The sequence below is a fragment of the Aptenodytes patagonicus genome, chromosome 4, assembly GCF_965638725.1.
Source record: "Aptenodytes patagonicus chromosome 4, bAptPat1.pri.cur, whole genome shotgun sequence".
NCBI classification, from domain to species: Eukaryota; Metazoa; Chordata; class Aves; order Sphenisciformes; family Spheniscidae; genus Aptenodytes; species Aptenodytes patagonicus.
In genome coordinates this window covers 11575272-11599890 of record NC_134952.1, presented here as the reverse complement: position 1 = coordinate 11599890, position 24619 = coordinate 11575272, and the positions used below count along the sequence as shown (strand labels likewise).

The window sequence follows — 24619 nt, the reverse complement described above, 5'->3', positions numbered from 1 at the left end:
ACTACTAGCAACTCGTCGCCAGGTCTGATCCTTCCTGAGCTGCGCATCAGCGGAAAGTTGGGCTTCCTGTTGCTCTCGCCTGCGGTCCGGGAGTGGATCAGACCGACTCCGCGATCCCTGGCTGAGCCTGTGCCTCGCAGGCGCTCGTCTGCGCATGAGTCGCCGCGGGAGGCTCCGCGGCTGGAGTATTTCAGGGGCTGGGCACCGGGGGAAGATGCTCAGTGCCTGAAGGAGGCCGGGCGCCCGGCGGAGCGGGGAGCCGCGGCGGGCCATGGAGAGGGCTCCGGCGCGGGGGGGATCGCGGACCGCGGCCTGAAGCGAGGGCGGCGCGGCCGTCGGGGCAGCGCCCGCTTCAGCACCGCGGACAGCGCGCAGCGAACACCGGGCCCCCGGCCCCGGCTCTCCGCTACCCCCGCGGCCCCGCGGCCCCGGACCCCCGCTACCCCCGGTCCGGCTCCCCCGGGCCCCGCTACCCCCGGCGCCGCTAGTCCCGGCTCCGAGCCCCGGGCGCCCCGGACCCGCTAGCTCCGGCTCCGATTCCCGGGTGCCCCGACCTCCACCCTACCTCCGGCTCCGGTCGAAGGGTGCCCCGGCGCCCCTACCTTCGGCTCCGGCCCCGCTCCTCCCGGACCCCGCTCCCTCGCTGTCTGGCACCGCTATCAGAGAACCCCGGCCCCGCTCTCCCGCGGGTCCTCTCCCCGCTGCCCCCGCCGGCCGCCCAGCCCCGCTCCCCTCGCCCTTCTCTCCGCACCTTCGGCTCTGCTCCCCGCCCCCTGCTCCTCTCCCTACACCCCGCTGCCCCCGGCTCTGCTCCCCGCTCCCCCGGCCCCCTGCCCCCCGGCCCGCGCCGCCGGCAACATGCGCGGGCGGCCGCGGGCGGCGGCAGGCGAGGCTGCGGTGCCGGCTCGGATGCCCCCTTCCTCCCGCCCTCGCCCGCTCCCGGCGACCCGCTGAGAGATGGACTTGGCAGGCGTGCTGCTGGCGTTGCTCCTCGTGCTGGTGCTGGTCGTCTCTCTGCTCTCCAACCTCCTGGTGCTGCTATGCTTCGTCTACAGTACGGAGATCCGCAAGCAGGTCGCCGGCGTTTTCCTGGTGAACTTATCCTTTTGCAACCTGCTCCTCACCGTCCTGAACATGCCTTTTACCCTGCTCGGGATCCTGAGGAACCAGCAGCCCCCCGGGGACTGCGTCTGCAAAGCGGTGGGTTTCCTGGAAACTTTCCTGACTTCCAACACGATGCTGAGCATGGCAGCGCTCAGCATCGACAAATGGATTGCCGTGGTGTTCCCCTTAAGCTACACCAGCAAGATGCGGTATAAGGACGCTGTGATACTGATGGGCTACTCGTGGCTCCACTCCCTCACGTTCCCCTTGGTATCCTTGTTTTATTCGTGGGTAGATTACAGCAGCGTTTATGCCTCTTGCACCTTGCACCTGAAGGAAGAGACGGAGCGGAGAAGGTTTACAGTGTTCACCATCGTCTTTCACTCCACCAGTTTCATGCTGTCGCTGGTGATCTTGTGTTTCACCTATTTAAAGGTGTTGAAAGTTGCCCGGTTCCACTGCAAGCGGATAGACATTATTACCATGCAGACTCTGGTTTTGCTGGTGGATATCCACCCCAGGTAATGCGTGCGTGTTCGTATTCACAGCCCCGGGGCACTTGCGGTAGGTACCGCGGGCGGAGAGGATGTCCTGCCTCCCCGGCACCCTTTCCTGCGCTCCTGCCTGCCCCGGCCACATGGCGAACGCTTCTGCCTCTAGTTTCAGACGCTGCTTATAGTGCCAGAAGACGGTGGCTTCTGCATTTGTAGCCTGCATTGTTTAAATGCTAGTCCCGCTCGCCGGGTGCTCCCACTTGCCCGAGCTCCCTTTAACAGGGAGCCGCTGCTTTGGTGAGTGCGATCGTCCCCAGGCTCGGCGGGGCCGGGGCTGCCCTCCCCTCCCCCGGGGCAGGGGCTCTCGGGCCGGGAGCGAGTCCTTCCCTTCTCCCCTGGGCTCACATCTCGCCTCCTTGCTTCTTGCCTTAACCCACCGACTGCTCTTTTCCCTTTGCAGTGTGAAGCAGCGCTGTCTTAATGAGCAGAAACGGAGGAGGCAGCGGGCTACCAAGAAAATCAGTATTTTTATAGGGTCGTTCGTGATCTGTTTTGGTCCTTACATTATCACCAGGTTAGTATCGCCTCTTGGGGTGGGGGACTTTCCGGGACCGATATGCCCTCTGATGCGCAGGTGCCCGGGGGGGGGGCGGGGGGGGGGCGGGCTACAGCTAATTTGGGGGTGCCAGAGCCTGATAGAGACCCGGGGCCGGTTCTGAGGGGCAGAGCGCGCGCACACACACACACACACGCTCTCACACTCACACACACGCCCACCCTGCCCACACGCCCAGCCGCCGGGCGAAGCCTCGGCAGCCTCTGGCTCTCCTTTCCTCATTGCAGCCAGGTCTGGGTGCCTCTGCCAAGAGCAAGAGGCTTTTAGGACAAGTACCAGGAATTAATTATATGCCAGTGGGAGATGAAAGCAGTTTAAAAGACTCGCCACCCTACCTTATTAACACAACCCGAGCAATAGAGAGGAAAGCAGACAGCTTTTCCCGATTAGCTCAGGTCTTTTTTTTTTTTTTTTTTTAAGGCATAAGGCCAAACTTGCTGCTATTGGAAGCTGAGGTGACATAATTTAAATTTATCCAGGCTGATAATTTGTCAGATAAGCTTTGTGTCTGGAAACATTAATGTCTGTAAATATATTGCTAATGGTGCAGCACAGCCTTGTAATGAGGTGTGAGAGTTATCTCCCAGGAAAACCAATAATTAGACTTTTAAAATGTATAGGAAACACCATGCCTCTCAACTGGTCGGAATCATTGGCATCCACCCCAGTGGTCTGCACCTTTTTAAGTAGTTATGTATCATTCTCATTCTGTACTTGCATAGCCTTTATACAACATATGGTTATTATTTTTAAATCTTGCATAAATCAGTGAGCTGGAAGCGAATGTAACTCTACTGAAGTGCAGCACCTCAGGATTTAGCCTTTCATCTCTAAACTGAAATGGGCTACATCTTTCACTAGTGATTTTTTAAATTATTTCCCACTTCACAGTGTGTTCAAGACATACTTGAAGAGAACTGACTTCTGTCAAGGAAGGTGCACTAGTCTTTGCAAAACCACCCTGGTGAGGGCTTCCTCAAGGTTGCTGCCAAGCTGCCAGCATCTGCAGCCACACCAGTTTACAGAAATCGGCCAGCTTTAGTGCACTGATCTTACACACTCACATATATATAGGCCATTTACAGTCATTGTCATTGCCCTTTTCTTACATGGGTAGGGGGACAGATTGAGGCCAGTGCACAAAAATGACAACGTTTTTTAACCTTTAGGATGACATTTCTTTCAGTGCCCATTTATATGTTGAAAGGGATTGCTGACTGATTGTCTGGATAACTGCATTTTTTTTTCTGCAGTTGAAAGGATTATTACAAATATTAACATTACATCACCGAGTTAAAAGGTTAATTGATCACTGTTCAGTACATTCTGAGTCATTTTCTATTCACTTTTGCCATAATCAGGATATAATTATATTGAGCAAAGTGGATTTTGCCATCTTCTTTCCATCTGAGCATTACCAAGCTCAGCAAATTCCAGCATCGCTACATTTTTCAGGGTGGAGATATTTCTCATAAACTTCTAAAATAAAAGTGACTTCCGTCTTCAGACCCTGCATTTGGCAAATGTAAGATGGTGCATTTTCTATGTGTGACAAACAGGTATCTCTTGTGTCACTAGAGAGAAGACTGAGGGTTGATTTATATAAATGTGTGTGTCAAGGTACAGCTTCTGTCTCAGTCACAAGGACCGAGGTAGTTCAGTGACAGCAAAATAGGAAGTATTTGGGGAGGACATCCTCAAAAGCTCTTTGCCCCAAAGGCAAGACAGTGTCCAGGCAGCACTAGATAAACGGTGGTGGTGGAGGTGAGGTTAGAGGACTTGCTGCCATGCCCGTTTCTCCATTCTTCCCCCATTCTGGTTTTTAGGGGGGTGATGCTGAAGCAATCTCTATGGAGGCAATGTGAGAGATCTCCTCCCCTGTTTTCTTGCTCTTTGGCCTGGTGACTCAGGTTGCGTTGTGAGCTCAGTATTTTCTCCTCACTTCAGAAATCTGAATGAGATTATGATCATTAGCAATATATTCATCTGTTCACTAAGAGCCGACAGATGAATTTAATCTTTTTTGTAAAAGCACCGAAAACAAGAAAATGATACTAAGATGCATTCAGATGGATGTTTCTAAGGCTGACTTGATTTGGCCAGGCCCTTTATCTTATTACAATCTGTGTAATTTTTCCTCTGTTGGCTTCAGCGCGATTATGTTTGGGCCCATAATACATTAAAGGAAAAACATAGCAATACATCTGTTTTCATGACTGAAAGATACCTTACTCTTCTTATTTAGTGTCTTTATAAAAACATCAATCATGTAAATATAAAATTTATACTTCTTGTACTAGGATGATATACAGGATGGGACAAACCTAAGCAACCATGCAGCACGTGTCATTTATTGTACATTTATATATTTCTCACATTTTGTGTCTGGTACATTTATTTATTCCTCACATTTTGTGTCTTCCTGTTCTCTCTGTTTTGAATTCACTGGAATTTTTTCCAAGCAGCTTCAAACAGAAGTCATCTGGTTTTTAAATGCACTTGCCATAGGAATGATTTCACTTTTATGCATACAAATGGGAAATTTTCCTGTCAGAGTTCAACCACTTGTTGCAATGTTCAGTCGTAGTGGTGGTAAGTCAGCTTTTCTATGCGGAGGGATCGGAACAGCTTCAAAAGTCAACACCCTGCAAGGTGAGAGCTCTGCACTTTGGAAAGAGGCCAAAAGGTTCTTCAAGGCTTGAGGAAGCTTCTCATCTTACGTCTTCAAACAGTGATGTTTTAGGGTACAGAAAAGGGCTATTTTATCTCATGGTATTTTTGTTTTCTTCTGGAATGAATATAGCAAAATAGTATATTCTTGGTCCTGCAAAAGGTTTCACAAAAGTTGTACAGAAAATAAAAACTTCTCACCCTGTTCTTTCCACATTTCTGGAGAGTTTGCCCACTGCAGATGAGCTGTATGCCAGACATTCGCTGGAATAATCTGATGGTTTGCTCTCACTTCTGTGGAAAAATTGTTTAACTCGGTTGCAGTTTCTGCACCCATGATTAATACACCCATCTCAACTGAGGTGCTGAGGCCACTAACCAGCCATGAGGCACAGACCAGGAGACAGGTCTGGAGACAGCTGGCTGGTCATATAATGATGATAAAAGTGTTGTCTCCTTCTTTTCTTTGGCCAAACTAGCGGTTAGACAAGTGCACACAGAAAGTTTCACAGGTAAATAGACGCAGTTGTGCTCCTAAGCATATTATGGGATTGCAAGTGCCACCCAAATCTCTCTGAGATACTGCCGTGTTGTTCTTCATACTACAATGGTCAAACATGAATCCTCTTTGCTTATGTGATAATTCACAGCAGTGGTGTAATGCAGGTTCACTGTTCCGTATCTGAGGGGGTGGATTCAGTGATCTAGACGAGGTTTCTGGTGTCATTTGAGATGATGCATAGTATCCAAAACCTTTACATAGTTTGGCAGATATGACACAGGACCTAGAGGAGACACACAACTTGCAGGAGCAGCAGCCTGATGCCAAGGAGGTTATGCCCAAATGTCTCAAGTGTCACTGGACAGCTGTACTTAGGCAACTGAGTTGAGTGAGCCTGGATGCCCCAAGTCACATATGTCTATCTCAAGCTTGCCATGGGAGAGGGGTAGTCAATTATGTCACCAAGATTTTGACCACTTACCAGCACAACCCTCTAAATTCAGAAAGTAAGCAATAAACTGCAGCATTTTCTTATCTCTGATGTATGGGAGCATTAACATTGAAAACACACTTCTCTCTTTCCATAGAGGGAATGATTGTTGTCTCCCAGTGGCCTTGCTAGGAAAGGTCCCTTTGCCTTTATTGAATCCAAGGAGTAAGTAAGTACAGGGCCCTTCTCCTGCAGGGACCGTGTACTGTAAGAAAATAAGTGTTACTTTAATGTTTCATGAAGCATGAGTTCAGCACTGGGCTCAGTGTGAATATAACACTCAAGTGTTTCCATCTCTCTTTAATGTTTAACAGGTTGATAGAGCTCCTTCCTTTTGTTACCATAAATTACTACTGGGGAATTATAAGCAAGTGCCTCACCTACAGTAAGGCTGCATCAGATCCATTTGTTTACTCACTTTTACGTCAACAGTACAAAAAAGTTCTGATCAACATTGTCAATAGGATACTTAAGAGGGACCTGTATCCATCATCGGGGTACAACAGCTCTCTCGACACTGAAAACGATTACTGCTTGCACAGAACAAACTAACAACATGAAAAACATTCCCCTTTGAGTGAGACAGGTGTTTGCTGCTGCTGGAAAGCTGCCTTTTCCCTCTCATGCTGACAGTGGTGACAGTGTCTCCAGGGTGTGAAAGCTGCATTAATGCGATGCATTTCATTGTGGACTTTCATGAAAGGCTCTTCCCTGGTCTGCAGCCAAGTACAATATATGGCAAAGCCTTGTCCCTGAGTGAATGGAGTAGGCCTGAGGAGTTTAAGAGAGCCTTTGGAGGCTTCAGAGAAGCTTAGAGAGCTTTTAATGTTGCGTTTCTGAAGACTTGGTATGCTTTGGAGCGTCACACATCAGATGTGATATTCCAGTGTCTTCTGGGACCACAGGAATCCCCAGGTTGGAAGGAGGGGTTCAGAGTGCACCGTGTTGCGCATGTAACTTGGCAGCCCTGGATCTGCTCTGTTAGTTTTGAACATTACAAATAAGTCTTTTAATTGATTGATTTATTGTATTGGTGCCTCAAGTGAGTGATATGGGTCAGCACTTTGAATCTGAGATTGTTATTATTATTATTTATTACTAGGCATCATGATTGTAACATAGCCTTTAGGAAGTGGTACATATATTTGATATGCCAGTATTCTATCAAGCGTAACCAAAGTCCTCATATCTGAGTTACTAATATTTAGCACTTCAATGGTATGTGATTACCATAATTGCAGCAACAGTAACAAAGACATATATGGAATTTAGATAAATAGCACTGTAGTTCCATCACTGAGCTAGTAGTCCTATTCAAACAAGCTTTTATTAAAAAAAAAAAAAATCAGCTAGACGGTAGAAGTGGCAGATACCACTGTGTTTAAGATATATTACTTCAGAAGCTATCTGTTTTCAAAGAACAGGCTAAAATATATTAATTCTTTTTAAGGGATATATGATGTGTAAGATATTTCATGCATTGGCTATATTTGGTGGCTTGTAATAATATTGTACAATCTTTTCTTTTATAATGATCAATTAATCTGGTGATTTTAACTGATACCAAGAGATGTCTGAGAGATACTATAACAGACCTGCTGCCAAATGCCTAGAAACACAAAGCTGCTTTATTATTATATGTATTTTTCTCTTTTATTTATTTTTAAATCTAAACAGGCTTTGGAAAAATGTGGTAATTATTTTTGAACAATATTCTTTTGATTATATAAGATATGAATCAAAATATTCTATGGCATTCAATAAGCTACTATTTTCTAATCAGTACTTAAGGGAAAAAATAAAGCAATTCTAAAATATATTTTAACAAAAAAAAAGAAAGAAGACAGTAAGGAACACTTATTTTTTATGTAACAATGGACTTGACCCTATTAAGCATTGAGAAGGCTATTCCTGGTCAAACTAAGCATATAAGCATGCGATTAGGCACAAATATAATTTCTTTTGAAGTTAACAGCTCTATTCCCATGCTGAAAATTAAGTACGCACTTAACTGTTTTGTAAAATCAGTGCTGAGCAGTCAGCACACCGAGAGGGTTTTTCCCACCATCCACAACGAGGAAGGAGAGCGCCTTACTGCAATCCCGTTGAAGTCAAGGAAAGGTGATGCTGCGTAACAAATACAATGTTCTCTTATCTCCTGCTTTTAATCTCTGAGGCCATTCTGATGTTGGTTTTTTTTTTTTGCCATGCAAGTACCTTAGGCCTCTGTGTTTTGCATCTATAGCTCTGCCTGTGTTTAAATTGAATGTACTATAACAGTTTTGTCTTCTTAGTAAAGTATTTGTACTCTCTCCAATTTTGTGTAAATACAGTATTTAAAAAAAAAAAAAAGTTGTCTATGGAATCTTTCCAGTTTCACTGTCTTCCTCTCTGCCTCCACATGCCTCCCCCCTCTGCCACCTGATGCTTCAGTCTTTCATTTCAGCTGCAACATAAGGACCAGATATCTCGGGGGGGGGGGGGGATGGGGGGATGGGGGACGGATGCTAAATTTTCAGGGTTTTTTTTGCCGGTTTTGTGCCAAAAAGATTTGATAGACTACAGCATTTATCTATGAATAAACATGAGTTTAGTGATACCTGCAATTGTTAGCTTACTTCTGGTTTCCTAAACAAAATGGTGCTCACTTTAAGAAATGAATATGTTACGTACAGTTGAGTCACCTCCAAGACATACAAATGAAATAAATATTTACTTTGATTTTTTCCTATCTTAGTATCAAGAAAATAGTAGAGGAGAAAAAAAAATAATAAACTTCAAAGCTATTACAGTAATAAACTTCTAAAGCTATTAAACTATAAGCCACATTTTAAAGGTATAAAACAGGACATAGTTAAACTGCTACATCTGCTATTAAGTTAATTAATGAAGCTTATTTATGCCATTTGAGGGTGTTATCATGCACACACTTTACAATACCATTCAACCTCACAAAGCAGTGAACATTTCTGGAGGTGCTTAGATCTAGATGGAAAAAAAACAGCCAAACAAACAAGATTTTGAGCCTGTGCTGGGTGTTCCAGAACGCCTTTTAGATTTAATTTCCATAGAGAATTAGGAAGCTACGGTCCACAGTATGCTCCAGATGTAAAGACACCAGAAACTAAGGAAGGGTGAGGACAGCTGTAGTCCTCTCAATCTTGATTTGCAATGAAGTTTAAGTGCCTTGCTTAGCATTACCAGAAGGCATCTTCCTCTGCTCAGTATGCACAGCCAGTTCTGCAGGTAAATTTTTCCTTCTCCCTTCTTCTCTCCACCCACTCCCCACCAGAGAAGGGCTTGCTCTACTCTTCTAACCAAGTAGGAAGCGTTCAGTGAGAGGTCTCAGTTTCATTCTCCCAGCTTCCTGATATAGGCAAAACTCCTGTTAGCTTGGTGCTTCATTCACCATGCTCTAGGTTATTCGGGGATAGGAGGAGGTAGGGGGAAACCACACTTTGTCCCCATTTTTGGAGATGCTGCAAAAAGGATCAAAGGGTTTAGTGCTATATTGGAGGTGAGAACATATACCTTACATGATGGGAGCGTTCACCAGGGGTGGCAAGGTTGTGGATTCCCTTTTACTGATATTTTAGATAAAACAAACTTTGGATACACAGTCCTGACAGTAGGGTTTAGTTTGGATCAGAAGATTTCCAACAAAGCTGAAGTGTGATATCCAAAATGGCATCTTGCCATTGACACACTCTTGCTAACTCGAAGATAGTGCTCTAGAAAACTTTATCTGGATTTCCTGCCCAAAGGCCTGGAGTGGCTTTTGCTAGGAGACAAGAGACTGGCAAATACCTGGCAGGTGTGTTGTGGAGTTGGAAATGCCACGGGGGTCAGCAGGAACTGCCTGATAGGATGACTTCCCTAGCAGAAGGAGCTGTCACCCACCTGTGGCTGCTTAGGGAAAATGATGGTGAGTTGTTAAAAGACTGTGTGAGAGAAGCACCATTTTCTAGTAGCAGAGCCCAAAAAGCTCTGGGGCTGTGATTTTTCAGCTCATGGTTGCAATCTGAATCAGCAAAAAATATCCTCTCCCCTTCTTCAAACTTGTATTTTGGCTGCAGAGACTGGAGTGGAGAACTGCACCTCCCCTGGGTGACACCCCCATCCTAATGGTAGTCAGAGTATAAACTCTGCAGCACAACAAACCTTTAATGAGTCCATGCAACTGAGGAGATGTTCAGCTTCTTTTTTTTTTTTTCTTAACGCATCTCCACCAAAGTATGTCCAAGCCTGATGATTTGGATATTTTCTGGTGAGATCCAGGATGGAGTTTCGAATCTGCCTTTTCAGAGGAAGGAAGTGAGTCTGCGTGCCTTGTTTCCTAGGTGAGTGCTCTGATGCTTATTTATCACAGAGTCATCTCTTCCAAAGGAAATAGAAATGTCTTTTTTTTTTTTTTTGCCGAGCACCTATATTGCAGGTAAGCTCTGAGACTGACAGTCAGACTGAGTTTCTGAGGAAATAAAGGTGAAGTAGTGCTTAGACTACAGATTCCCAAAAGGTTTAGGTATGCGCTGGATCCCAGTCTGCTAAGTCCTGACAAGATAGATGTGCTTCAGTCCAAGTGCAAAAACAAAACTAGTTTTCTTGGGTTGTGCAATACTGAAAACTGATGTGCCTCTGAGCTTAGATGGCAGCTGAGCAATGAGGACCTCGGGTTCTGTGGATTTTCACTCCACAAATTCCTTAGCCTCACTGAAGAGCAGGCATGTCATTCATCTGGGTAAATCAGCACCTAATAAACTTTTGCAAATAATCTGTGCAGTTCAGTGATTACTGAATACATACCTACCTTGTCTTAATGGTTGCACTGAACTTACATTTCAGAGCTAATTGCAATGTTAGGCTTATTATATGTTTAAGCATGTGGGAACCAAAGTTCTTTAATGTAAGTGCTCTTATACGACCAGAGAGTGATCATGCTCTTTACAACTATGGGTTAAAATTTGAGTTCTTTGAGAAATTTAGCAGCATTGAGCCTTGTTGAATAAAATGGCCTGTGACAAGATGTTCAACCTCATCTAGGTAAAGTGCTTAAAAAAACCCCACCAAAACCCCAACCAAAATCCAAACTGAAGAGAACTATCCTGTGTGAGTGGGAAGGTTTAACTACATCACCTGGAGGGAATATTTTCTGTTGTATTTAAGGCCTTTTTTTTCCCCAAAAATAATTATGTGCACTCACGCACGCAGAATGAACAAGCAACTGTGTGTCTGTCTCAAAAGCACATAGCATGTTTCAGGATTGTGAAGTGCAAATGGCTGGTTCAGCCTGGTTCAGGAGGACACCTGGTTTGTGGGAGGTGTTAATTACACAAGTAAATTAGAGGTTCTGTTTTTTATTTTTGGAAAGCAGGTCCAATTAATATTTAATGGCTCAGCTGGAGACACAGCAGAGATGACCTTAAGAAAGGTTGTAAATATACAAATACCTTTCAGTGCCAGAAGCTTGGGAGAGCAAAATGTCACCTGGCACAGTGTATGCAACCAGCTCCTTCTCTTAGCTGGAGCTGTTTTTCCCTGTGTCTTATGGTTGTGACACAGGTCAAATGACTGGTCCCATTTCTGCATATCCTTGGCTCTTCTCCCTTTACCAGCAGGTTTTCCTTGCCAGGACATGAGGGTGCACGATGCAAACTAGGTGCTTCTGCTCTTTTCTGTCAGTGAGCAATGCATGAACCATGAGTTGCTCCCAGCCAGGCTTCTTACACATTCTCTATGCAAATGGAACATATTGCAAAGCATGTATGTTAAATGTCATAGGGTCCATACAGTTAAAGGTATTTTTGAGTGTTGAGAACTACAGATCATTCCAGTCCACTCACACCACTTTTTTTAACCAGATGCCTTCAGAAATGTTATAAATCATAACTGAAGCATCTTCATTTCTGAGTCTAATCCACTATCACATATTGCCTGTGCAAGCTGCTGAGCAGTCCACTGTGGACAGTAAATACTCTCCAAACAAAACCCAAAAAATCCCCTTTGGGATATAACCTAAGTTATTTGTTGTGTGTGTTTCATCCATTTCACTGCACCCTACTGTTTGCACATGGCATATACAGGTTTGTATCCAGCAAATTTGGAGCAAACTGTCCAGCAGATGTTTAAGTTTCCAAGTTTCCTTTCCTAAACCAAATGGATTGAAATTTTGCAATGCTTTCCAAGAAGACCCCTGCTCCTCATGCTTAACCCTAGAGTAGCTTTACTTAACTGACTTTGTCAGTTTGAATTTTTTTTTTTCCAACCAAAGGCTTAGCGCTCTAATTGTATTTCAGTGAAGCCTGACCTTAAGTGGCAGACTCATTACCACCTTCTTTTCACTTTTATAATTCCTGTCTTTACATATCTGATCTCTTTGCTTCCAGCTGTCAGCCCTGATGCACATTTTCAGAATGTTTTATTGAAACCCAATAAATTGCTCAGTGCCCTTGCTCCATGGCATGGGACTGGAGATTGGGTTTGTGTGTGCATCTTCACGAGAATATTTAAACATCTTTTAGGTCTTTTGTTTCATATTTGTCCTTATTCATGGTAAAACAAAATGTCGATTGGTGATACGTGACCTTTGTTTTACAAATGACTACTGATCACTCCTTAAAGGTGCGTAGCTCAGACTGGCTTTCAGCTCAAAATCTGGCTTTTCACCTAATCAAACTCTTATTGTCGTTGCTGATGAAGCCTGCTTTAGGCATTTAAAATATCTTTTGGGCTCCCCACACAGCAGTCTGAATACTTCATTATCTTTTTATTCTTACTACCTTGCTGGAAGCCAGGGAAGTACTAGAACTGCTTTTCTCAGGAGACGTGAGGCACAGACAGATGAAAGACCACACAGCCAAGAAAAGATCAAATTGCATGAAACACGGTTTAGAAGATACCTAGGAATGGAAAACACTTTCATCCTGAATCTGTCTGTTGATCTCTTGCTCAAAGTTTTGCAGGTGTTTAAAAATGTGCTTCTGATGATGGCTGGGGATACCTCAGAGTTGACAGTGGAGCTGAATTCTGGGAGAAAGCTATTTAGGATACAAGAACAAGATGTTCCTCCTTCCACCCTGAGGAGCTTGCCACACCAGCACCATGTAAAAAGGAGTGACAGACACCCCTTACTCATAAAACACAGCTGCATGTGTTGAAGCCACAGCTCCCTTTTATGCTTTTCTAGATGGAGTTTCAATGTTCTTCTCTGGGTGTGAGAGCTCAGGCTGGGATCTCTCTTCTTCTTGGAGAATGTTGCCTTGGCCAGGCTGGAAGCTAGGTAGAAAGGGGTCCTGCTCTCCCTCTGTACAAACAAGAATTTGAGATGCTGTGTATGTGACAGCACGGACCCCGTGTACATGATGGTGAAGTTTAGTGGGTAGGGCACTTGTTATAAAGGGGGAGATGATGCTCCTGCTCCTCTTCTGAGGGCTGCTTATATCCGATCTATGTGTTACGTCCCGCTTACTTTGTTAGTGGGCAGAGGCATAACTGAAGGGGAAAATACGTTAAGGGTAAGATCCTGGTTTCACAGCCTTCAGGTGGAGGTAAGCTGAGATTTTACTTGAAGGTTTTCATCAGTAGAGTCCAAGTGTGAATTTGCAGAAATCTTTCCAAAAGACCGTTTAAGACCAGCCCAGTTACGAAGTCTACTCACTGAATTAATCACATTAACAACAACAACAAAAAAAAATCCTTGGATTCTTGTATATCCTAGCAAAACACATTAACGGCACTGAATGGAAACGTAATCTAAGAGGTGTAAGTTTTTCTTCAAGTGATAACATAAGGATATTAAGCAGACTGAAAATGCAGATGGTATGGCTATAGAGGAAGCTGCACTCCAGTCCTCTGACAGTCACTTACACCTCTAAGCCCTCTCCTTTCCTAAGCTTTCTCATGTCTCTCTGTGTACACCCCTGCTGTCCTCTATCTGATGGATACCTGTGGCTTGCTGAGCATCTACAATCACTCCAGCCAAACAAATTCGGTGCTTGTAAGCTCCTTTCTTCTAGACCCAGAGGAGCACTGTGGCAGCGGTTTTGAAAAGTGATTCAAACCCGGGGCTCATTCCCTCCTTCTTAAAAATCCTGTTTATTCTTACTATTCATAAATTCCCATCTACTCAGTTATTTTCATCTCTGGGTTTAGAGCTGACCAGACACAGGAACAGCAGCATTTGCTCTTTGCATCTCTGCTAGCCTGTGCTCCCTTTGCAACTGCTGAAAGCTCAGTCAATCCCCATGCTTCCTTCACCTTCATCACCTTTTAAAGTCTCTACCTGCCCTCTGGTTTCTCATGTCACCTGAAAGCCAGGCTATTCAGACCCCTTCTTTCCTTGATGCATTCCCTCAGGCTATTGTGGTAGCGTTCTCACTTTTTTTCCTGTGGTTTTGGTTTTCTGTGGGTTTTTTTGTTGTTTTTTAATTACTTTTTCACTGACAGCCTTTTCAGTTTTTAATTTTGTGCAGCTGAGCAGGATTGTAACATGCAAATTAAATAAACTAGAAAGGAAGCTGTGCCACTCGCTTTCTTGTGCTCGACAAAGAAAGCAGGCAGAAGAATCAAACCAAGAATCTTACTGAATCTATTTTGTCCCTTGGGATTACACCCTACTAATTTCTGCAGTCAGTGGCACACAGAGTAGTAATATGACTACTGTCACATTTTCACTTTCAGATGAAATTACCAGATAACCTTTTCTGGCTGAATCAAGGTGTTCAGAATGAATTCCTCATAAAAATAAAATTCTTATTTTTGGAGCTTCAAGAAAACTTCCCACCTGTTGTCCCAATAAGCCTCATGAAGGGGAAGACTGGATGGAAATGCAGTCTACCCAATGTGGATGCATAGTGGGTTTCTCTGGGCTTGTTCTGCAATGTCTAAATGTCTGTTATTGCCCTGGCAGCTCATAGCCTCCAATTCCAATGCTGATGCTCTCAGGTTCAGCCCTTAGAGTGTCAGTCACCTTTTGACTTTCAATTGTTCATGATATGAATCTGCGAAAAAACAGATAAATGGATCCCAGGACCTTTTGCCTTGTAATTACCCACACTGCTGCTGCATTGATTTGATGAGTCTTGAGGGTAGCTGTTGCTTGGCAACTTGAAGCTAAACAGGTCCAACATAAGGGGGAGTATGTAAATGGCTTGCTCTGGGCTAGCAAAGTTTCTTGACATCCTGACTTCGTCACAGATGAAAGCTGGAGGTTGGACTTGCCTCCTGGTGCAACGTAGTTTACTTCAAGGAGAAAGAAGGAGCTATTGAGAGCTGTGTCTAACACAGTAATCTGTAGGAAAATGGAAAAATTCAGCTCCTGCAGGAATCTGACTGTATATCTGTGCTCCAAAGGTGTCCTGCTTAGCAGTGGTTTAAAGGAAGGCCCTGACTAATTAAAATTTTGACAAGTAAAGTTAATCTTTTTGAGCCACTGGTTCTTTTTTGTTCCCTAATAATAGTTAAAGAGTAGAGGGTAACTCAGTGAAATGAACAGTTGAGGGAAATTAGAAAAATACAAATCCCCAGTTCTCATAAGGAGCTCACTGTTGCAGTAGCTCAGGGAGCTAATAGCGTGGCTAGGACAACCAATGACAGCTTTTGAGCTGCTAAGGGTCTTGTTCTGAAGCCTTGTAGGCTGAAGAAACCTCTCCCATAGGGATTAGTTCCATATGTGGATGATAAGGCATTCCTCATATCTGTACAAAACTTAGCAGTTCTGGATCAGATCTTTAACCAGAGCAACGTCATGATATCAGTAGCACGAGATGACTTTACACTGGCAGAGGTTTTAATCCAAAATGCTGGCTTTTTTTGAAAAGCAGGGGGAAGGATTTGACTAATTGATGGAGCTGTTGCCAGAGTTTAGCCCATGGCTGGTATTGTTCCCAGAGTTTAGCCTGTGGCTAGTAATTAAGACCCTATAGCCTTTCTTTTACTCTCCCTGACTGCCTTGTTCTTGTTCTCTTGACCCTTCATAACTGTGGCTTGGCCTGTCCTACACAACTTATTTTTTCAGACTCCTGAATATCCAATTAGTATTTGGCCAAGAAAAAAAACATATTCAGCAGCTCAAATTATTTCTCACGATGAGTCAGTGCTTAAGCACCCATCCTATTTGTTACCTCTCTCCAAATACCTTCCAATTTGTTAACGCTTTTCCTGAGATGAAAACACTCATGCTTTTAATGTCATTGGATGAACAATAACATGACAGAAGGGTGGCACATAGCAGCGCTGTGCGGGACTCTAGCTCTCTAGCTGAACCCTGGAACAAGTCACATAAGGCAGCCCTGAACCAGTGACCCCCCCCACAGATATTGTTACAAACTACATTTGAAATAGATGTTCATATCTAGGAACTAATTACTTCCTTACAAATAACTTAGCTGAGATGCTGCATATGGGTTTGGCACGAGTTATGCCCATGTAGACTTTGATAAAGCTGGGAGAACAGCCTTGAGGTCAGCTTGCTCTCTGTGCAGCAGGCAGGCTGTTTGCGATGCCTCTGCGGGGCTGGGTATCATGCTGCTGAATATGCCGCCTGCATGGGATCCTGCATGATCCCAAGGATGGTCTCCAACCTGGTCTCTCCACCTTTGCCGTCCCTATCCACCACCTTTGGTCTTTGTCCTTTGTGGGCAATTCAGCACATCTTCAATCTGAGCATGGCAAGTGGAGCTCGCCTGAATAGCACAGGCTAGAGATAATGTCTTCCAAAGATTGTCTGGAAAAAATGGACCTTACAATTGTTTTATATTTGGTCTCTTTAGTTTCCACTGATGGTTTGTAAATTCTTTGAATCAAAGAAGAAACTAAAAACTGAACTAAAATTCCTTACCTGTTAAAACACTCTCTATTTAGGGGGAATTTAGGCTGTGCCACTCTAAAGACTTGGAGCCTTGATATAGAAAACAAATCTTAAGACACTTAAAGTCCAGATATTTAGTTGGATGTAAACTCTTAGTATACTGATATGTAATTTAAAGTACCTGAATACCTTTAAAAACATCTGGTTTTAACTAGTTTAACAGCCTCTTTCTCCTGACTTTGTGAGGCTTGGGTCTTGATTTGACTTGGGAGTTTATTTCTGAAAGTGAAGTTGAAATCCTCAGAGCTCTCATGCCAATATCATCCGAAATGGCTACTGGTCCTTGCTGCCTGAGTTTGACACCCAGTTTTCTGAAGGGCTTGATTTCTTGGAAAGTGCAGAGGATCTGCCTTCAACAAATTGGGGTCTGTTAAGTGTTTCCCCCATCAGGTATGTACAAACTAAAGCACTCAAAGTCACTTTTTCAAAATGCTTCCCAGTGCCTCTGCGAATGTGCAAAGCAAGCCCTAGAGGACTTCTTTTGAATGTTTTGGCATTAATGTTCTGTGAGACAGGGAAAAAGAGATGAAGTGAAATGAGTCTCAAAATAGGACTGTCAAGCTCTTTTCTGGTAGAGCTTACATTAATTTTTAATACTCCATCTGTGATCAGAAGAAAAGAAAGACCTTTAGTTCTCAGCATAGATCTTTTTTGAGCACACTTATTTTTCCTTGTAGCCATTATATATTCAGTTATATGAGTCACTGACTTATTTGTATTATTTTTCTTGCTTTATGGGAGTCGGGCAAAGTCACCTTTGGGCCTCATCTTGAACTAAGACCACAAAATGCATTACTAGTAACCCCTTAGCAGTAATCCTGCTTTGCTGCTTTACATGTGGGAGCAATAAGAGGGAGCCTTTGTGGTCTCATTCTACCATCTGGTGCCAGGTTCCCTTCCAGTTTATTGTATCCCTTGTGCCTTTGATCATGGCTGAATTTTAACTAGGCATCATTTTCTCCTGTCATCAAAAGAAACTTTGAGTGGCTTCATTTCTTACTGATTAGCCCAAGTAACCACGGAGATTACCTGAAGGGTATGCTAAAAGAAAGGCATGTATTCAGTTGAATCTTCCTAGGATGGTAAGGCCTTCTCCTGCTTTAATTGCATTCCTCTGCATTATGATGGGATCAGTTCAGTGGATCACCTGGAAGTGGTATGAGGAACTAATTTTGTGAGTCATTGACTTTGTTAATCTCTGACAAGTCAGAAGATGAAAACAGAATTTAATATACTTGTATTGAATTTAAATGATTTAATTTTTTTCCAAGAGCTGCAAATTTATTTACTTATTTATATTTATTACATTTAACCAGGGAGGAAAGAAATATCTGTGACCCTAATATTAATAGGGGAAAAAAACCCACCCACTCATTACTTGCTGTTGTTTCTGGTACATTAGGAAAAACTGGGGGGAAAAAATTGGCAAAACATGCCAAAATGTCAGAAATAAAAAGAAAATAATTAAAGTCCAATTTTGGAGCCATAAGAGGAAAATTAATTTTTGGAGCATGGCTAGACTGGTTCACTCTGGGGAGGTCTACCAGAACATCACTCTTCCCCCCCTAGTGCACTGGTACACATATGGACTTGGTCAATAATGATCAAAAATAACGGCTAGAGGCTACAGGGAATTTGTGAAGTATTTGAGACATGTAGAAAGTTGCAGTCCATGATCCATTCTAGGTTAAACTCTTAGGGTACAGTGTAGGAGAACTCCTGTTTGTGTGGTCTTTTTCTCTACTCTTAGTCTCTCCACCAAATTTCTGGCACTCAGTGTTTGTGTGGCAGTTTCTAAAGCTGGTTTAATCTTGTGGGTCATAAGGGGAACAAATTGAAAGTTGACATAAAAGGCACTGCTGAAAAAATTCTCTGTGAGAAAGTTAAAAGCTCCCCAAGCATAATGTAGATGGTCCCAGAAGGCACAGAGAAACAGACCAAAAAATCTGCTCCTCTTAACAAATACAGAGCTCAGAATAGTCTGTGTATCTTTACAGTAAAATAGCCATTTCTCTTATCCACATGCATATTAATCTGAATTAGAAATATTTGTTTACAGAACAAATGTTTTCCTCTTTTAACTTAGCACCTAGAAGCTGAAAGAGAAGTCCTCGTGGGCCTTTCTCAGATCTCTGCTGTTGCATGAAGCACAATCAGGGCGTAGGGGGGTAAGGTCTTGCAAAGACAGGTGGAATAATTGTTTGGTTTTTTTAAAAGAGTTGCTGTTGCTTTGCAGGAAGTTGCTAATTCACTCCCTGTCTGTCCTGAGAGCAGATCCTCTTCTCTGCCCTGTTCTGTAGAAACTGAAAGAGGGGGAAAAAAAGCAGGATGTGGATTGGTTTCTGCTGTGAAAATGAAAATATCTCCTGGATTAATTTAAACTGCTGTAAAGCCCTAAAACTATGCCTGCTGACTTTGTACTGGAGTAGATGTGATGTGCTGCCATACACCATTCTGCCAGCTTCACTAGCACCTAGCGGGGGAGAGAATAACAAGCCACGATGTAGCATTTTGATCTGCTCTTGGTCTGTTTATGTCCTTCAGAAAACAGTTATCTAGACAGCACTGCTTCTGTTTACTGTTCAGCCTCCTATCAGCAGAGCCAAAATAAAAAGAACCAGGTAATGAAAACCAGTCTGAGTCTGATATATCCCTCTACTAAATTTCTCTGATAATAGTAAAAGTCATGAGAATGCAAGCAAGTTAAATGTACTGTATTTAATCCCACTTTGAGTACCTGCTGAAGACATAAACCAGTTTTGGTATTTAGTCCTGTCTGAGGATTTCTGGATTGCTGTTGTACTGTGGACTGTAGGCTAATAGAAAGGTCTGGTCAGGAAAGAGGTAGTCAGCAATAAGAGCTAGTAAAATTATTTAACTTTATTGTAGTGATTCAAGTGTAAAGCCAGCTGATGCTGTTACATCTGCTCATCACTCTGGAATTTGCGTGTTCATTTTTAAGATTCTTTTAGAATTGGGGCAAATATATTTAAGCCTAAGCCAGAACTTGGTATCAACTCCCCGGAATGCCTACAAGATTTACTAAAACCCAGAAATGAAAAGACAGAGGTGGGGAAATCCCTTGATTCCCAACCATCCCTCCTCTAGCTGCTTTTACTGCTTCTAGGTTTTGGTCATGCCCCTGTGCAATACCTGCTAGTAGTCCTGTTTGATATAGTCAGTGTTAACACACAACAAACATATGAGAAGGGCAGATGATATATACAGAGTACTAATAATGGGCTGAAAAATAGCCAAACAAGGTAGAAATGCTGGGTGGCTGGAAATATTGTATGGGTGGGAGGAGCAGTAGCTGAACTGCTGTTCTCCTCAGAAAGGTGCGGGTCTACAGGGGAACCCAGGGGTGGCAACCATGCACAGAGGAATGGACGAAGCTTCACAGAAAGACACACTGTAAAGCCTGGGATCAAATCCCTTGGAAAGGAGGAAAAGAACAGGCAATCTAAGGTAAGAGTAAATGAAATAACCCTTCCAAACCTTCTGTTCTCTATGCCTTACAGCATGCAACCATGGAAACATTTATAGATGGTGGTGACAAACTGATAAATTTACCTTTGTTGCCAATTACCTTAATGTCATTCTTAGGCCCCCATCTACTCTACTTATGCTGTAATTTTTTTATCTTGGTACCAAATAGACATCCTGCTTGAATGTAAAAGGCCTCTGGAAGCTGAGAAACAAAGAAGTTTGGAGCTTTTTGGATGCTGGCTATTGAGGGTTTTATTTAGCTGGTGCAGTGGAGCTTGTTAAGGATGTGATGTTTGTGGGTGCCAGATCCAGGCAATCGGGACCTGGGGATTCCCCCTTCCTTGGTGTGCTCTAATGCCCAGGGGTCTCTCTGTCCCAGACCTGAGGGTGCAGCTACTGCTGTTCCAATTGCAGGTTCAGCCAGCAGCGAGGATGAGTCCCACAGTGGCATGCACGCGCACATGTATACACATGCACGATGCCAGAAGAGCCCTGTCTTTACCAACAGCACTTACATAAATGTAAGTACAGAGAGCCCAGTCCTGTTGCCCCTCTCTGGCTGTTCAGGATTGAGGTTCACTAGTGAAAACACACGTGCTCCCGTTCTTTGGGTTCACATGTACGCTCACATTCACAGATCCCTCAAATATCAGCACAAGCTCTCAGGCCATGTCTGCACCCTGGGCCCCTTACCCAGCCACTGATTCAGACCTTGAGTCTTTCCAGATGCAAGTCTTCTCCTGCTTGCCTGCTAATCCAGACTGAAATTTGCTTGCAAACTACACATGCGCACATATGGGCATAGGATTATATTCACTTGGGAAATATAAACACATCCAGCTCTCTCCAGTTGCTGACACCTAGACCTTGCAGCTTACACCTTAGTCTCTCCAGTTGCTGGCACTTTGACCTTTCAGTACTCACACCTAGGTCAGAGAGGGAGATTACGTAGGGGAAAAAAAAAATAACAAAGGATTTAATATGAAAATAGACTAGATTGCAGGGAACAGGCACAGGACTCAGTCAGATGAGCATACTGCCCAGCAGCCTGCCTGCATGCAGCCATTCCCTTTATCCCCCTCCTCTCTGATTTTCCTACTCTTGTGCCTCCCTGATCCACTCTGGTCCCTCCCTTTGCTCCTTCCCCTAAGCAGGCCATAATAAGTTTGGCATGGTCCTTGAAGTCACTTCTAATATCCCATAATATTAATGATAATCACATTTCATGTTTCTTATCAGTGACAAAGTTCAGACTGACCCTCTTCAAGGCTGTGCCCAAATCATTGCTTTAACGGCCCATCAGTCAGTGACCAACATGTTCTGGTCCCTGTTAATGTCTCCATCAGCTGCTCATTAATTCTTGAGTATCTGTGGGTTTAATTTATCACTTTCCTTGTTACTTGTTTATTCTGTTATACTGAATAGTCCTTAACCATACAACTTACTGAACCAACTGCTCCTTCATTGTGCATACCCGTGCAGAGCTTACTCAGCAGTATGTTGGTATGTATAGGAGCCATACAGCACACCGTACCCTGGTGTTGCAGGGGGTGAGCTAACTCTGAGCCAGGCCAGTTCTCCCATTCTCATGTTTGGAACAAACCTGGATGTGCAAGCCTCGGGTATGGGTAATCTCTGACAGTAATGCCAAAAGCCTCTGTGTCTCCTCCTGCTCAATACTTCCTCTTGATCCTTTAAGGAAGTCAAGAAAAATCAAAATGGGAAGACAAGAGCTTCAAATGGCTTCTAGGCAGCCCAAGTGTACACGATCATGGTGTGGGGCAGGATGTAGCCTTGGAAGCACAAAGCGTGGGTAGAGCTCTGCTCCTGTCATCTGTGATGGTGGCCCCTTAAAACCACCCTGTAGCTCTAGACAATGTCATAAAGAAACCCAAGGTGACCCACAGGAATGAGGGTACCATGTTGCAGCCATGTGTAAAAGTGGTAGCTCTGGTCCTGGAAAGCCTGCACTGAGGCCAAGGGGTCCTGACCCTTGGCAGGGCTAATTAGGCTGAGCATATTGCTATGATGATGAGACACAATGTTCTTTTTGTTCCAGAGCTCATCCAAGTTAATCACCAAGTTGTACTGCCTTATGCAAAGCAGAGAAAATACTGTCTCCATTTGATTCTGATGAGTATGATGTAATGGCCCAAAGGCTGGTTGAACTGGGCGTGTGTGTGGAAATCAATGCATAGACAAGCTACAAATAATATTAGATGGATACAATAATTTTGAGAACAAGAAATGATATAATGTGTACTACAATCATTTAATTCAGGGAAATAACGAATGGACATTCCCAAATGACACCGAGTCAGTATTCCCAGTGTGATAGGACTTTGTCTCATTAGTAATTGAGATAAATATGGAGCACAGTATGAATGTGGAGTATCACAGTAGGGCTAATAGCGCTGGTGAAAGCAGGTGTCAGTGGTTTGCAAAATGTTTTGGGGGATCCCGGTAAAGTGGACTTATGTTTGCTGGTATTTTAAAATATGTGGTCCTAAAGTATGTAGCATCTAAACTGGGGCTGGTGGCCTGAAGTGCAGTGGAGGGGAGGAGACTCTCACGAGGATATAGTGCCTAGGCTGAAGGATGGGAAATCGAGTGAGAAATCACAGGCAGAAAAAAAAAAGAAAATGCCAACGAGAAAAAGACAGAAAAGGGGAAAGCTGAGGGGTTACAGCTACTGAAGGATTAGTTCTGCAGCAGAGCTCACCTCAAAAAGCATTGGGATGTATGGGGAGATGTCACTCCATACTCTTAAGGGCTGCAGAAAATTGCAAGAAAGACTTCAGCATTTCCAAGGACTGGAGGCCAGCTTCTGTCTGTAGGTATAATCTCCACAGCCTTTTTTTGCTGTAAAGAATTTAGCCACATCACTTAGGTTAGATCTGGGCAGCCTCATTCTCTCCCTTTAACACAAAATGCACGGCCCAGGCACACAGCAAACCTTGGGCTCAGACGCACCCTTGGCTGTACCATTCAGGTACAAATGTGGCAGATTGGTATTCAGAGCAGCTGACTGCAGGCTGCCGGGGAGCTGGGCAGATGGTGAAGTACTCCTGCCCTTGGAGACCACACTTTCAGAGCTCTGTTGGTACTATCTCCCCCCCCCCCCCCCCCCCAAAGTCCAGACATGCTGCTATGTGATCAGGGCAGAAAAAAGGCAGCTAAATAATATTCTTGTCCTTAGAAGTTTGTTCTTTGAACCCTGATGGGTTTTGGTACTGTTTACTCCCAAGGCAGACTTTGCAGTCTCCAAATCTAGTAGGAAATCCTGGAGGCAAGAAAAGCCACCTTCCCTTGGAGAGCCTGGCAGCAGAGGACGTACTTTACTGCTGAGCTTCCCAATCCATCTAGCAGTGTAACCTCTTTCAAATATGAGACACCAATTTCTTTTCAAGACACATACAGCTTTCTCCTGCCCCACCAGCCTCTTTAGTGTGTTTCCCTATGGGTGGATTTATTTGGTTACATTATCATATAGCATCATAACTCCCTACCGATCTCTCTGATAGTGATCAGCAGGAGCCAGTGTGCTCTGACTGCAAGGACAGATTCTCTGCTCTCATGTGTAAGCAGGTATCTGTCCTCAGAGGAACATGCACTGCCTGGAAAGATAGGATGCTTTGGTCTGTTTTGGTCTAGATTTTTGAAGAAAAGTTCCTTTTCCTGTGATACAGGATATTTTTTGATGTGTAGGTAAGAAATGAGGAGTTCACATCTTACCTAAGGCAAGCTTCTCCACCATACCTGTTGCATAGGGACAAAAACATACATATTTCTCTGAAAAAAACAAAACCAAACAAAAAAAACTAAAAAAAAAAAAATTAAGATAATCTTAATATAGATTTACCATCCAGTTAAAGCCTGTATTGCTGTTCTGGGATCTTATCTACATTTTTGTGAAGTTGTTTTTTTTAAGAATAGACAGAAAAGACTGGTATCCCCCCAAGTTTGCTTCTGTAAACTGGTTCTTATCTTAAGTAAAATGCCCAGGAAGAGCATGCAGAGGGAGATCCTGGTGGCTGTTTTGTCGGTTCCCATTCTTGCTGTGCTGGAGGGGATGCAGCTTAGAGTGCCTTCTCTGTCGTGTTGTGTTTTAAACTTGCAGTTAAGTGGGTTATGAAATACCATCCTTTGGGAGGAAAGTTGCTTTCGATTGCTTGTTTGTCTCTTTTCGCCCTGCTCTCTCTAGGCAGTCGTGCTCGGCTTCAGCGAGACATGCTTTAATGAAGCTCCCATGTCACTTAGGAAAACTGCTGCATGAAGACCAAAAGCTTTGGACCCGTGAGTGAGGAGCAGGCAGGCGCATCCCTGCAGGGTCCCCCCTTCACTCAAGCTGTTTATGAAATTGTAAACCAGGCTGCAAGAGGCAGACGGT

At 43.9% G+C, this 24619-nt stretch overlaps 1 protein-coding gene across 1 annotated transcript; it reads left to right on the top strand.

Annotated features, from left to right (window-relative positions):
• Window positions 1-923: 923 nt before the first annotated feature.
• Window positions 924-8206, top strand: GPR78 (G protein-coupled receptor 78). Its single transcript, XM_076335866.1, has 3 exons — window positions 924-1625; window positions 2059-2172; window positions 6191-8206. Exons 1-3 carry the CDS (start codon window positions 958-960, stop codon window positions 6426-6428), a joined length of 1020 nt encoding a protein of 339 aa, XP_076191981.1. The 5' UTR covers window positions 924-957; the 3' UTR covers window positions 6429-8206.
• The last annotated feature ends 16413 nt before the right edge of the window (window positions 8207-24619 follow it).

Coding starts and splice junctions, on each gene's coding strand:
- GPR78 (XM_076335866.1), top strand. CDS start 958: ATGGACTTGGCAGGCGTGCTGCTGGCGTTGCTCCTCGTGCTGGTGCTG. Junction 1,626..2,058: donor CTGGTGGATATCCACCCCAG/GTAATGCGTGCG, acceptor TTCCCTTTGCAG/TGTGAAGCAGCGCTGTCTTA. Junction 2,173..6,190: donor GGTCCTTACATTATCACCAG/GTTAGTATCGCC, acceptor AATGTTTAACAG/GTTGATAGAGCTCCTTCCTT.